The 12,456-nt window shown below is 38.1% G+C and overlaps 3 protein-coding genes across 11 annotated transcripts in view; 1 reads left to right on the forward strand and 2 right to left on the reverse strand.

Moving 5' to 3' along the window:
• LOC106747802 (FAD synthase-like) overlaps nucleotides 1–4,200 on the reverse strand; it is a 6,058-nt gene extending 1,858 nt beyond the window's left edge. The window contains exons 1-12 of one of the 4 annotated variants that reach the window (XR_001374685.1): nucleotides 3,872–4,196; nucleotides 3,648–3,790; nucleotides 3,243–3,562; nucleotides 3,067–3,161; nucleotides 2,823–2,946; nucleotides 2,640–2,752; nucleotides 2,412–2,555; nucleotides 2,193–2,338; nucleotides 1,743–1,949; nucleotides 1,471–1,659; nucleotides 1,089–1,352; nucleotides 11–52 (exon numbers count right to left, since the gene is read on the reverse strand). Coding sequence is in view for 3 of the 4 variants with exons in the window: in XM_014625717.1 (XP_014481203.1) it covers nucleotides 1,100–1,352; nucleotides 1,471–1,659; nucleotides 1,743–1,949; nucleotides 2,193–2,338; nucleotides 2,412–2,555; nucleotides 2,640–2,752; nucleotides 2,823–2,946; nucleotides 3,067–3,161; nucleotides 3,243–3,360 (1,389 nt within the window). In the remaining variant the exon portion in view is untranslated. Of the gene's footprint in view, nucleotides 1–10; nucleotides 53–1,088; nucleotides 1,353–1,461; nucleotides 1,660–1,742; nucleotides 1,950–2,192; nucleotides 2,339–2,411; nucleotides 2,556–2,639; nucleotides 2,753–2,822; nucleotides 2,947–3,066; nucleotides 3,162–3,242; nucleotides 3,563–3,647; nucleotides 3,791–3,871 lie in introns of those variants that run through there. The other 3 variants (XM_014625717.1, XM_014625719.1, XM_014625718.1) reach the window with 3 other exon arrangements.
• Nucleotides 4,201–5,081: 881 nt separating this feature from the next.
• LOC106747664 (sugar transporter SWEET1) lies at nucleotides 5,082–6,798 on the reverse strand. 2 transcript variants are annotated; one of them, XM_014625414.1, is made up of 5 exons: nucleotides 6,412–6,798; nucleotides 5,906–5,983; nucleotides 5,667–5,789; nucleotides 5,507–5,603; nucleotides 5,082–5,363 (listed from the first exon to the last, which is right to left on the reverse strand). In XM_014625414.1, the coding sequence occupies exons 1-5, from the start codon at nucleotides 6,486–6,488 to the stop codon at nucleotides 5,148–5,150; spliced, it is 591 nt and encodes a 196-aa protein (XP_014480900.1). In that variant the 5' UTR covers nucleotides 6,489–6,798; the 3' UTR covers nucleotides 5,082–5,147. The 2 variants fall into 2 exon arrangements, with proteins under 2 accessions (XP_014480900.1, XP_014480899.1); XM_014625413.1 differs by having other exon boundaries at nucleotides 5,507–5,789.
• A 129-nt stretch (nucleotides 6,799–6,927) lies between these two features.
• On the forward strand, nucleotides 6,928–11,523 carry LOC106747663 (leucine-rich repeat flightless-interacting protein 2). Of its 5 annotated transcripts, none has more exons than XM_014625408.1 (9): nucleotides 6,928–7,490; nucleotides 8,317–8,498; nucleotides 9,492–9,618; nucleotides 9,724–9,863; nucleotides 9,988–10,251; nucleotides 10,345–10,486; nucleotides 10,561–10,686; nucleotides 10,811–11,025; nucleotides 11,126–11,523. In XM_014625408.1, exons 2-9 carry the CDS (start codon nucleotides 8,415–8,417, stop codon nucleotides 11,234–11,236), a joined length of 1,209 nt encoding a protein of 402 aa, XP_014480894.1. In that variant the 5' UTR covers nucleotides 6,928–7,490; nucleotides 8,317–8,414; the 3' UTR covers nucleotides 11,237–11,523. The 5 variants fall into 5 exon arrangements, with proteins under 5 accessions (XP_014480894.1, XP_014480895.1, XP_014480897.1 ...); XM_014625409.1 differs by having other exon boundaries at nucleotides 6,928–7,427; XM_014625411.1 differs by lacking the exon at nucleotides 8,317–8,498 and having other exon boundaries at nucleotides 6,932–7,490.
• Nucleotides 11,524–12,456: the final 933 nt, after the last annotated feature.

The following is a 12,456-nucleotide window of genomic DNA, read 5'->3' on the forward strand; positions in this document are numbered from 1 at the left end:
TTAAGTAAATTTCGCCGACTGCGTCGTCGTCGTCGTTCTCGTCGACCGATGCCTACGGGCAACAGGATATAGGCTTGAGATAAAAATACGTACGTACAAACGAACGAGAGAGAGAGAGAGAGAGAGAGAAAGAGAGACATACATACATACATATATACATACTTACATATATATATATATATATATATATATGTGCGATATATATATATAGGGAAATGGTAATAGCGCGAGCGAGGCACGTCGGCACCGCGGACTCGCTCTCATTTTAAAGTTCCAGAGGATAAAAGTGGGGGAATACTTTAACTCGGAATGAAATTTCAAAAGAATGGAACGGGCGGTGAAGGAGGAAGAGGAGGCGAGGGTGTTTCTCTCAGCCAGCCGGCTTTTCCTCTGCTGAAAAATGTGTAATACGAGCTCACAGTCCGCCTGCTCCCCCTCCTTCCTTTCCCACCCTCGTGAGCGCGGGGGGAGTACCTCTCCACGGCCCTCATCCCCCGCGACGTCCTCCTCCTGCTCCCGCCGGCGTACCCTCTTCCATGTACATTCCAGTTTCGCTACTCGGATGGCTGAGCGGACATATTGAAAGCGCGCGTAGACAACATCGGGGCTTTACTTTTGTGCGCGGCGTCGCGCTCGCCCTTACGAATATTAAACGATACCTCGGTGCTCAACGAGCCGATGTCGAAGACACATTTGCGGATTTCTGAAATTCGCATCGGCGGGGGGTAGGTGAGATCGCGATGACAAATTCGTTAGCCTAATGGGTATCCTATTATAAAGCTTTGAACGCGATCGATGAAACTCTGCCCGCGTCGCACGCCCGACGGTAAATATCGATTGCGAGTTCCGTTTCTCGTAAAATTTGTCGTCGTAAACGACACTACGATGTATCCCTTCGCGATTATTCGCGATGTCTCTCTCTACCTTTCTATCTCTATCTCTTTCTTTTTCGTAACGTGCTTCGAAAGCACGCGATAATGTCGCGAGAGTAAACCCCTATCGATCAGATGTTTCAATTACTATTATTGCTATATACTACTATTACGGCGCCGTCACGCGACGTTTTTAAAGCGTAATCTCTTTCTTACCTGGTTTCCTTTCAAGTCGTCGTCGTCACATACGGCAGGCTCAACGACGAGGCGAAAGACCATACGTCCTCGTTTGTCCAGTTACGCAAAGGATTATTGATTTGCAATCGGTCGGCGTTACTCGCGCCGGCATAGCCACGGTTAACTTCATTCACGCCGTCCTCCCCGGCCTTCCCGACTAGCAGTGTTCGCAAATGCGCTTGCATGGATATTAATTCGTTTATGCTTTTATCGGCCTCCACGGTGCATACCGCCAGATTATATCTAACAAATACACCATCCGATTTTCATCTCACACGCGAATACCGGCAACATTATTGTGTAACGCTGATTTACACGCTAATCTATTCGATTGCAATCTGATCGATCGCACCGTCATTACTTGTCAGTCATCTCCTTGATGTATTCCTCGAGATCGATCGGCGTCCGTTTCTCCTTAAAGTAGACCGCTCGCAACTTGTCGTTCGTATTAGACCGGGCTCTACATATATGAGCGAGGTGAATGACGATGCTCGATTCTACGCCGCCGTCCATACGTATTGAGACGCTTTCAGGATCCCGATAAAACAGTCTGTGCGCAGTGGAAATTGTTAATGTCCAACGTGAGTATCGGTGTGACGATATTCAAGTGTAAAATGCATTGTTCTGCTTTACCTAAGCTCTTCCAGCAATTGTTCGTAGATCGATCGACGATGCGGACAGCTCTGAAGAAAATTATCGTACTTCATGACGCAATCTACGTGCGGTGTACGATCAAATTTTACGAAAATATCGGCGGGATTGAGCTCGCAAAATCGCCGTTTCGCACTCCCGGTGTCGCTCTCGTTATCGCTCTCTATAGTTACGAACGCTTTATAGTACCTACGTATCATTTATATCGTGTTTTACTCTTGCAAAATGGAAATTGCTCGCTAAAGGTATCGTCAAAAATACGCAAAATCAGGCCCGTGAAAGGATATCCTGTTCGCGATGCCTTGTGAAACCTTTTTCGTGGAACATTCGATATATTCAATAAAAAGAATATGGAGTTTTTTTTTAACTGCCTTAAACGTGCCTTGTGTCGTCGCGTTTAAAACAGTTCACGATTGTTTTACCCCGCATTACCTGCAATTGCTCACTGGATAGGAACCAAAGGAAACATTGGGGAATTCTTTTACTACCATTGATAAGGCATTCGTAAACGCCTCCTCCCTGGCATTTATGAATACCTCATCTTTTACAAATCTCTTCTTCGTTGTGGAAAGTAAATCCTGCAACACGCGAAGCACAGAAAGATACCAATTAATCCGGGAAAATTTCCAAGAATGGTTCTGTTGAAATTACCTCGTATAAACCTCGAAAGGATCTTTCAAAGAATACAGGCGAACCAGGGAAAACGTATACATTCTCTAGTACAATGTACGGATACGCGTTTGGTTTGCCTGTACGCACGTTTAAATTAAATTTAAGAGACGCTTTCTTTGGGATCTGAAAAAAAGTGAATAATATATGTGAATAATGTATTAAAATAGTATTGTATGAACACATTATATAAGTACATTGTTGACATACCAGAGCCATCTTATAAGCAGGAGACAAAGAATCTTTGGCACCAAACTGATTTTTTATTATATCCACCAATTTCGGATGGTAATGCAGTGTATCATCGAAAGCTTTAGCAAGGCCTGCCAATCATCATATGTCAAAACATTTCTGTACATACATTTTTTCCTTCAAAAGAATATATATATTCACCTTCGAATGTAACATCATCGTGGGTTGGACCAATTCCACCGGATGTTAAGACATAAGTGAATTTACTAGAGGCATCCCTAATCTCTTTTGAGATTTCTTCAACACTGTCGCTGATTACAGAGATCTGTGAAGCAAATTGTTCAATATAACAAGATAATTCTATATGTATAAATTCTTATCATATATTATTAAAACTTAAATGATATTAATTAATAAAATTGTGATTCAAAAATTAGCTATTTACCTTTTTTACTTTAATGCCACATTTATACAGTAGACTACACATGTAATAAGAATTTGTGTCTCTCACTTGGGCTTTCAGTATTTCATCTCCGATAACTAAAAATATATAAGTACAATATTAAAAAAACAAAATAATGGGAATATTCTTAGCATATAATATATTGTTATTATTCTAACCAATTATCCCTGCTGTTGGATGCTTTGGAATTTTTGCATAATGGCTCGACATAGCTCGTGCGCAGATAATACAATTTCTTATAGGAATATGAATGAAATGCTGATATAAACTTGACATTGTGAATGTAAGTACTGTTAGTTATATATATGTACTCATATGTATATACATATATATATGTATAAAACAGAAATAAATACACTCAAAGGCATATTTGTTTTAATATTCAAATAATTATAAAAAATGTTTAGCATTTACAATAACACAATAATCTTGACAGCACATCAGTTCTTGACACTCCATATAACAGCACGTAATTTGCCTGAATAAACAATTTCAGAAAATTCAAATGATATTAATAGAATAAATCTCATACGATTTTAACAACAGTGCAAATACACACTCACTTATAAAATTATATCGTGTGTGCAAAGTGTAATTCGGTTATAACGTCCACTGATGCATTTACATATATTGCGAGCCACAACAAATATGGCGGCCACCTTTGGACCATATGCAATAATAAATTTATTCCTCTTAACTGCTCTTCCTGTAAGTTAATATGCACGTATAAATAAAGTCAACGAGAAATAAAGGAAGAATAAAACGTAAAGCTAAATATCTTCCTAACCTAAAACCTAAAGTTGCCACACTACCAGAAAATAAGATCTTCAGACTCGATAGTTGAAAATAGAAGACTAATTTGCGTTGAGCTACTTGGAAATAAGAGAACCGAATTCGCTTTAAGTTGTAAAACTCAAAAATAAAAAGTACGTCCGACTTATTATTGAGTCGTACTATGTGCTCGATTCCTCGACAAAAACAGTAGCGGCTCGTAGCGGAGACTTCGGAACTAATGTACAAAAATAAAGGGTCTAATAATATGGACACCTCTGACTTAGACCCTTTATTTGCTCTGAGATTCGTTATTTTTTCAAATTAGTTCCAAAGTTTCCGTATAAGCCGCCACTTTCCTTAACGAGAAATTAGCCGCGTTCAGCAGAACGTTTATTATTTTTATTTTTATTCGTATTAATATGATAATTTAGCCATCATTTTATGCTAAAATATATCGAATTATACGCAAACTGTTCAATTATCTCGGCTTCATTCTTTGGTTAGGAATTTATATGAAAAAATTATTTTTATAGAAAAATCAAGTCAAGTCTTTTAGAAAGAAAATTTTCAGCTTTCCTCTCATTTGTTAACAAATGTCATACACTAATTCGTTTGCTTTCTATATGCGGTCAAACCCAAAAGGACATTTTTTGCTTTAACGTTGAATAATTCAGAAACAAAAGATTGTATTGCAATCTGCCGGTACGTACATTAAATGGGAAAGTTTCCTTAAAAATTACCTAAATCACATTTGTATCTAATTTTTCAATTATGCGCATTACAATTCTACAAATTCAAGAACAAATTTTCTGGTATTTAACGGAGTTCGAATTATATATATATAGCATCGTGGAGAATAACATTTATATTCATAAACATATTCAAAAACTACAGATTTCAAAGTATAAAATGTTTGTTGACTCATTTCGTTATCATTATTTTTAGAGAAATTATAACCTATTGAATATTGTCTATTTTTCATAATTAATAGAAATCCCTTTTTATTTTTATTGCATTTTTAAGTTGTATTTAATGGCAAATTAAATAGTTCATTAATTTCCAAATAATACAACACAGTAGTAATTAGTTTATTTAATCACATTGATTAATCAATTATAAACATTAATTGATACATTAATATATCGATTAATACATAAACATATTTCAATATATGAAATTTGATAAAATATAGAGTCCATCTTTCAAGTAAATAAAATGATAATTACAATTTCTTACAGCATTTGTACTGATTAATTTAATTAATTTACGGAGTAGGAAGTACAATATTTTCATATAAAATAGGCTTGATCCGGCTGTTTGTTTGGGTAAATTAAAAACAGGCAGAGTTGAAAACCAGACAAAACACAACCCATGAAATTTGGTATTTGTATAAATTGATCATCTATCAAACATCCATATGCAAACCATTGACAGGACACTACCATAGAGGCCATTATGACCGGGAAAGGTAAGCTCTCTGTGTTTTTTGCCCTTATTACATGCGCCTGTGTAATAAATTTATCATATTTAATCGTTTAATAATTTATATTAGAATTAAATATGCCATGAAATATATATAGGCAGTCTTATTACCATATTATGTTTACAAATTTGTAAACGACAAAGCTTTATATTCTCTTATACTTACGAGCAGAACCAACGGTGACGCGAAGAATAATATAGTCAGACTACAGCTAAGAAATCCTATTTGTTTTGTAACCAAGGCCTCATCTTTCTGGAAACCACTATAGAGATATACGATTAAAATAAAAGTAAGTGCAGCCGCAAACTGTCTGAGGGTAGTACACCTTTTTAGGCTGTATAAAGTAAAAATGATGATGTAGCATATTTGCAATAACATTCCAAAGAAGTTTACACATACAACAAAAAAGTCCCTGATGAGGGTGCCATATCTCAACCATAGACTGCAACTGTAATCATAAAAGGTGATTATAAATTTTAATTACTCCCTATCACATACAATAACACTAACAAATATTATATACAAGAGATTGAGTACTTGTTTTATAATATTTGTGATACATACGACATAAAACATGTCACAAACGCCAAGACTGAGCTGTCTCCGGTTGTACCATTTTTAATATATTTCTTGCATACTAATCTATAAAGAAAAAGTGCACTTTTATCTGACATGTTTAATTTAATATCTTAATTCATTATTAATATATCATTACACTAATATATCCTACAGTTTAACGAACAAAAATATGATGTGATTGCTAAATGAGAAAAGCAAGCAGATATTACGAAATATTCAGTGAACCATGCCGTATGTTACATAAAAAAGGAAATATAATTATATGTAAACAAATAATTAATAATGTATGTGTGTATATGTGTGAAGGAAACGTTAGATTGTAAGCTATTCAATTAAAAACCGACGGAAAAAAGTGCGTCAAATGCAATATGGATAAACTGCTCCCGCGCGAGAAGAAATTCGAGACGCGACGGTAAATTCGTGATTGAAGATAACAGGGCGAGAGTTTAAAGATGAATAATATAAAGGTTATGTGTACGCGCGTCACTTACACGCCAGCTAGAAACTGTAAAACCGTGCAGATCGATGCGGATAACGCGAGGATGTCCTTAATCTCCGTCGAAATCATGGTTTAACGCATGCATCTCTCTCACATTGGTTATCATTTGACATTGAGCGCGATTAATCCTTGTTGTTTGACACTTCGTTCGCGACGGGACAGGTCGTGACGTGAGATATGTCAACAACCGGCGTCCAATAGGAGAATTCTAAAGTTCTAGAGACAAAGTTAGCCGATGCCCCTAGAAGGTAGTTTCTCTCATTGGATTCGAGGCATTACCCGTCGAACGTTGCGCGCGCGATGCGAGAGCTCCGCGAGCTAACCTAACCTATTCTAACTTAACCGGTCGGTACGATGGGTCGCAGGGTGGGGTGTTTCGCTCGTCCCTCAGAGATGACTCCACCGTTGTTCGGATTTATACGTAGGCGCGGCGGTACGAGAGGGCGGCGGGGTGGGGCGCCGTATGCTTTTGCGTGTTTCGCATACATCAGGGTGCGCGCGGCCTGAGCGGAGTGAGACGCGGGGAATGAGAGTGAGAAAGAGAGAGAGATAGAAAGAGAGGGTGTATATGTATGTGCACGATCGAAAAATGTATCTTCCGCTGTGGTCGAGCGCGGTATCGCGCACTGCGTCCGTCGTCGTCGTCGTCGCGGCGAGTCCTCGCGCTGCTTGAGAGCGGACCCGCGACACCGGGCCGCCGGCCGCCGGGAAAACCCGAGCGTGCTTACGTGCACACTGTCTCGCGATAGACAGGGGCCTTCCGAGTTCGTCGTGTGGCTAACGTCGCTGATCGTTGATTACACAAGCGGGGACTAACGGGGACCGCGAAGTCACGGAGGTTGTTTCCCCATACCCCCCTCCGAAGTTCCATACCGCAGATGGTCATCGAGACCGAGTCATCCGATTTCCATTGATCGTATTTATAGTGTCCATCCCGGTTTATTTTCGCATGCGGCACGGCCGAAAGAATATGCACCTATCCTGGCTGGCTGACGACGTGTCCTGATCGTAAGTGCTCGCCTGCGACGAGCAACAGAGTGGAGCCCCGATGAAATATAACTATATATTGTTGTAAGATTTTACATATATACACACACACACACACATACACACTCTCTCACACACACATACACATATACATGTCTATATACGTGATCGTCTGCGATGCTCGTTCTTGTGGTGGTATACGTACATAATATACCGTGAAATATCAGATTTTTGCATCCGCCTATCTTACCGTATCCGATTACGTCCGTTTGTTGGACAGCCTCGACGAGTTCGTGACACATACACACACACGCGTTATCAACGTCGCGTTACGCATCCGAAAGGCACCACGCGAAAAAAGTCGAGTGGAGAAAAAAATATATTCGAGGTATAACCGCTTGTGTGTGTATGTGTGTGTGTGTGGGGTATTCGATACCAAATGTAATAAAAGAATCTGACGTACAGGGATAAAGGGACGCGAGGTAGATTCTTTTCTTGTTTTACGTGCGTAGAATTAGTTTTCCGTCGCTTGAATACACGTACACATACACACAAACACACATACACACACACATTGTTCGTTCCAATTGTCAAATTTCATTCTCATGCAAGATAGAATCGGAAAGAGGGGGAGTGAGAGAGAGGGAGAGGTGGATATTTATCAAATTGTTGATTATTTGACATAATATCTCGCTGAAACTTGCAAGCCTTGGTGTAAAATTAATATTCGAAGAGAAATCAATAGAAAGACATGACAATATTAGTTCTCTGTGCATCGTCGACCAGAAAATAACGCAAATATTTTGTAAAAGTAAGAAAATCGCGAGTTGAGTTTATATCGCCAAGTTGGTTTCGTGTCTTTTTCCCCGCTGATAACCACCAGCTTATATTTGTATAAATTTGTCCTTAGCTAATCGTTTACCTGTTAGTGTGGTGTTGGAAGTGGATACTCCTAGCTAGAATTGTTACAATTAAAACAAAAGTTGTAAGGGGGAAAAAAAATACAGAATGGAATCAGCTATAGCTGGAAGAAGGCGGACTGCCACGAGGCATTCGGCAGAAGATCAAGCACTCGATCAAATAGCTAAGGAGGTATGACCTCGATAGAGATATGTGTAATTTTGAAAACCAAAAAAAAAGAGAACATAGTTACGCACGAATGTGTAAGGTCTCACTAAAGCATCATATTGGGAGGTGTTGGTACAGATAGTGTAAATGTTGAAAGTAGTGCAGTTACTTGAGTTATCTTTCTGTTCTTCTAGATGTATATATCTCTCTGTGCATCTATAGAAAACTGAATATTTTGCCATCGAGGTTTCTCGCTGTCACACTGTGATACCCTTGTTCTGTATTAGAGTTTTGTGCTACAAAGTAACATAAGAGTGCGCGACTTTTTTGTTTTTGTCTATGAGTAGCTTGAAAAAGAGCACAATTTCATATGGCAAGGTGGGGAAATCAGGACTGTCCTACCTGTTGTCAGAGCTTAAAGTAATAGTTGCATGCGAGTGCGTGTGCTTGTGACCGTCCACACATGTCCCTCTGCAATGGGGGTTTTTATATATACTGAATTATTTACTTACAAGTGATTTTTAAAGAGAGAGACACGTTAAAAATATTCTCATGGAAATAGTATGATCTTTCAAGAGACGCTTCTTAAGCACAGTTCGTAGTTAATTTGTATCTAAATAATAAGTAACCTATATTTCACATGCTACACTTTTATTTTGCTGTTACTTCATATTCTCGTGACATTCTGTTGAAGAAAATACTGTTCTAAAGTTACATTGAATTCCTATACATTAGAAATGTTACTTCCATAAATTATATATAAAGAATTAGATCTAACGTATATAATTTTATATTTGCACATAAATCACACATATTTGTATTTTCAAGTAAGAACAGAGGTAACAGCAAAACATTCTTTGCTGCAAAAAATTCACAATTTTCACCTTATCTGCTATTTTCTCTAATGATAGATATTAATATATAAAGGAGCTTTACAATACGGTGAAGTGTAAATAATAAGTCAAATGTAAATGTGTGTTTTTGGTAACAGGCTGGATTTTCCATTCATACTTTCAGGCAGAAGCAAGACTGGCTGCTAGAAGACAGGCGAGAGCAGAAGCTAGGGAAATTCGAATGCGCGAATTAGAAAGACAACAGAAAGAGGCAGAAGAGAATGCTGATAGAGTTTATGACATGTGTACAGGTAATCAAATGCGTATGAGTCACGCCACTTTCATATTCCGATCTTTTATGGTGATCTTGTTGGCAGTGAGACACCACACACTCATCTATATATTCCTGATTACAGCTGATGTAAACAGAACAATGAGAGTAACTCCGGATCCAGTGCGCACGTCGCGGCTTCTTACAAATTCTAACAATTTCCAATCGAGTCGTCGATCTTCGGAGGACTCCTTGGAAGATGCGGGACTAAGCAGAGATATTAGGGTACGTGTCTAAATTGGCCCAATAAAATTTTTCCTCATCACTCGTATCACGACACAAGTGTTGCAAGTTGCGTTACAAATTGTTCCCGATAAATATTAATGCACGCTCCTACATTTACACGCAGCTGGAATTAAAGGAATTTGAGGAAAAGTTCCGGAAGGCGATGATAGCAAATGCTCAGTTAGACAACGAAAAATCATCTTACGCCTATCAAGTTGACTTGTTAAAAGACAAATTGGAAGAGTTAGAAGAGACAACGGCACAATTACGTAGGGAATTGAGGGAAAAGAATCGGGACGTTGAACAATTGAAGCGTGTCAGTCAGAGATTGAAGGAAGATTTAGATTTTTGCAAGGCACAATTGTACGACAGGGATGAGCTTATAAAAGTACGTATATTATCAAGAGCTGTTATTGTAATTGTGCTTTTACACGATCACACATAATGTTTAAAGATCAATTATGATTTATTAATGAATCAGGAGAACGGTTTAGTCATCGTTGAATACGTAAGTGAGGATGACGATGATGAAAATACTGAAAATGGACCGTGTCACCCCAGGAGGGTACTAGTCAGTACAGAAGCTGCAGAATTACTAGAAACGGCTGGTAAAGGTTCGCTAGGTGTGTAATTAGTAGTAAATTTCCTCCGTTCTTGTTTAATACGCAAAATTCTCCAACGTCCCATCGTTTCGCAGATGTTCGACTGAGAAAATTCGCTTCCGAGAAGAAGGAGTTGCAGGATGAAATTCGACATTTACGGTTGGAATTAGAAGAGACCAGAAGTCGTGTGAGATCGGAGAGATCATCTGGCTCAGTATTAGGTTGATATTTTTATGCATGTCCGTTTCGTCCAATCGAATGGCGTGTAGTTGTCAGCGTGAGGGCATGTGATTCATGGTATTATCTTATTTATATGTCGATTGACATATATCTTTGTTACCACAGGTTGCTTATCAGATAATGATGATATTCAGCGTGAGGCAAATAAGTTGTTGGCGGATTATAAATTTAAGCTGCAGAAAGCCGAACAGGACATGTCAACTCTTCAGGCGACAGTAGCTAGACTGGAAAGTCAAGTAATTCGTTACAAGTCAGCCGCAGAAGCATCTGAAAAGGCGGAGGACGAGTTGAAAGTGGAAAAAAGAAAGTTACAGAGAGAAGTACGGACAGATAAGATATTGATAAGGAGGATAGAGGGAGGGGAGAGGGGAGATGTAAGGAAAATTGTAGATACGATTCGATTGATATCATTGTTCTTAGGTGAGAGAAACGCAGGGCCGCGTAGAAGAATTGGAGACAGCGAACTCCCATTTGCAAAGGCGATTGGACAAACTTAAAAATGCGAAGTCGGCCTTACTAAAGGAACTTTGACGGAGTGATGTTTGCAGAGATGTAGAATGAGTCTGTCATTTACTTATACCCCGAAGAGACGCCCGTGTGCCGATGTTGCCTCGATATTAATACTACTTAACACTTTGGATGTAGTTTACAAAGGCGAAGATTTACGTATTACCGTTATAACACTTTCACATTGTAGTGAATGTCAATCGGACGTAGAACCACAGGAAACCGCTGTGGGGAAGTTCCCTACCTCTTACATCCAGGAAGTCTTTGATACCAACTTTGTTACTCCTGCATTATATCCCTCATTAGAACAACGAGAGACACTTTTTAATGCATTTCACACGTTAAATTTTTCTACGAATTTATAACAGTTATGGAGTCGATTGAGAACTTCGTACTTTTATATAAGTGGCAAATGATCAAACAGCGCATTTGTTTCTGCCTCTTCTCTCTCTCTCTCTCTCTCTCTCTCTCTCTCTCTCTCTCTCTCTCTCTCTCTCTTTCTTTCTTTCTTTCTTTTCCCGCTCTTTTTCTCACATTGTTTCTCTCGTTTTGCGATGGATTTCACGAAGGAAAGAAAAAAATGATTTCAAATTACTAATATATATTTCTAAAAGCGTAAAAATATTTATATTACGATGAGCGTTAAATGCTTTTTACCGTATTAAAATTAATGCGGCAGAGTATTTTAGTAGTTTCTTCCTTTACCTATCCCTGTGATAGAAACTTAATAAGAATTCCGTAACATAATACACGCATCTAGGATAAGCATAATATTTAAATTTCTAGGCTAATATTGTAATTCCCGTATGTTATGCAAATGAAATCACAGAAACTTAACTGAATTTTATATATACTGCTAATCAAATTGCCACACTTAATATTTACTAAACATAACGTTTTATATCTGAATTGTCTCCGGAACTAATTCTTGTAACAAATTATCAACACATTCATTCAACAGACTGATGTGAAGTAAAGCAAAAGTAGGTGTACGATAGTGTGGTCTTTGTAAATTTAAAATAAATTAAAATATGTTGTTGAATATTTTTTGCGAACGTATGTTAATTATGTTAAATCCTCTTATATATATATAATGCGTGTTTTCGGATATAATATAAAGATGTATAAATAAAAGTGTTCTCGGATTGAGAGTAACGAAATATCGATTCAAATTTATAAATCCGGTAATTATAAGAAGGTATAGCCGAGAAATTGGAGCAAAAATTGAATAAACAGGATGCCAT

The sequence above is a fragment of the Dinoponera quadriceps genome, unplaced genomic scaffold (genome assembly GCF_001313825.1).
Source record: "Dinoponera quadriceps isolate SergipeBrazil2010 unplaced genomic scaffold, ASM131382v1 scaffold1395, whole genome shotgun sequence".
NCBI classification, from domain to species: domain Eukaryota; kingdom Metazoa; phylum Arthropoda; class Insecta; order Hymenoptera; family Formicidae; genus Dinoponera; species Dinoponera quadriceps.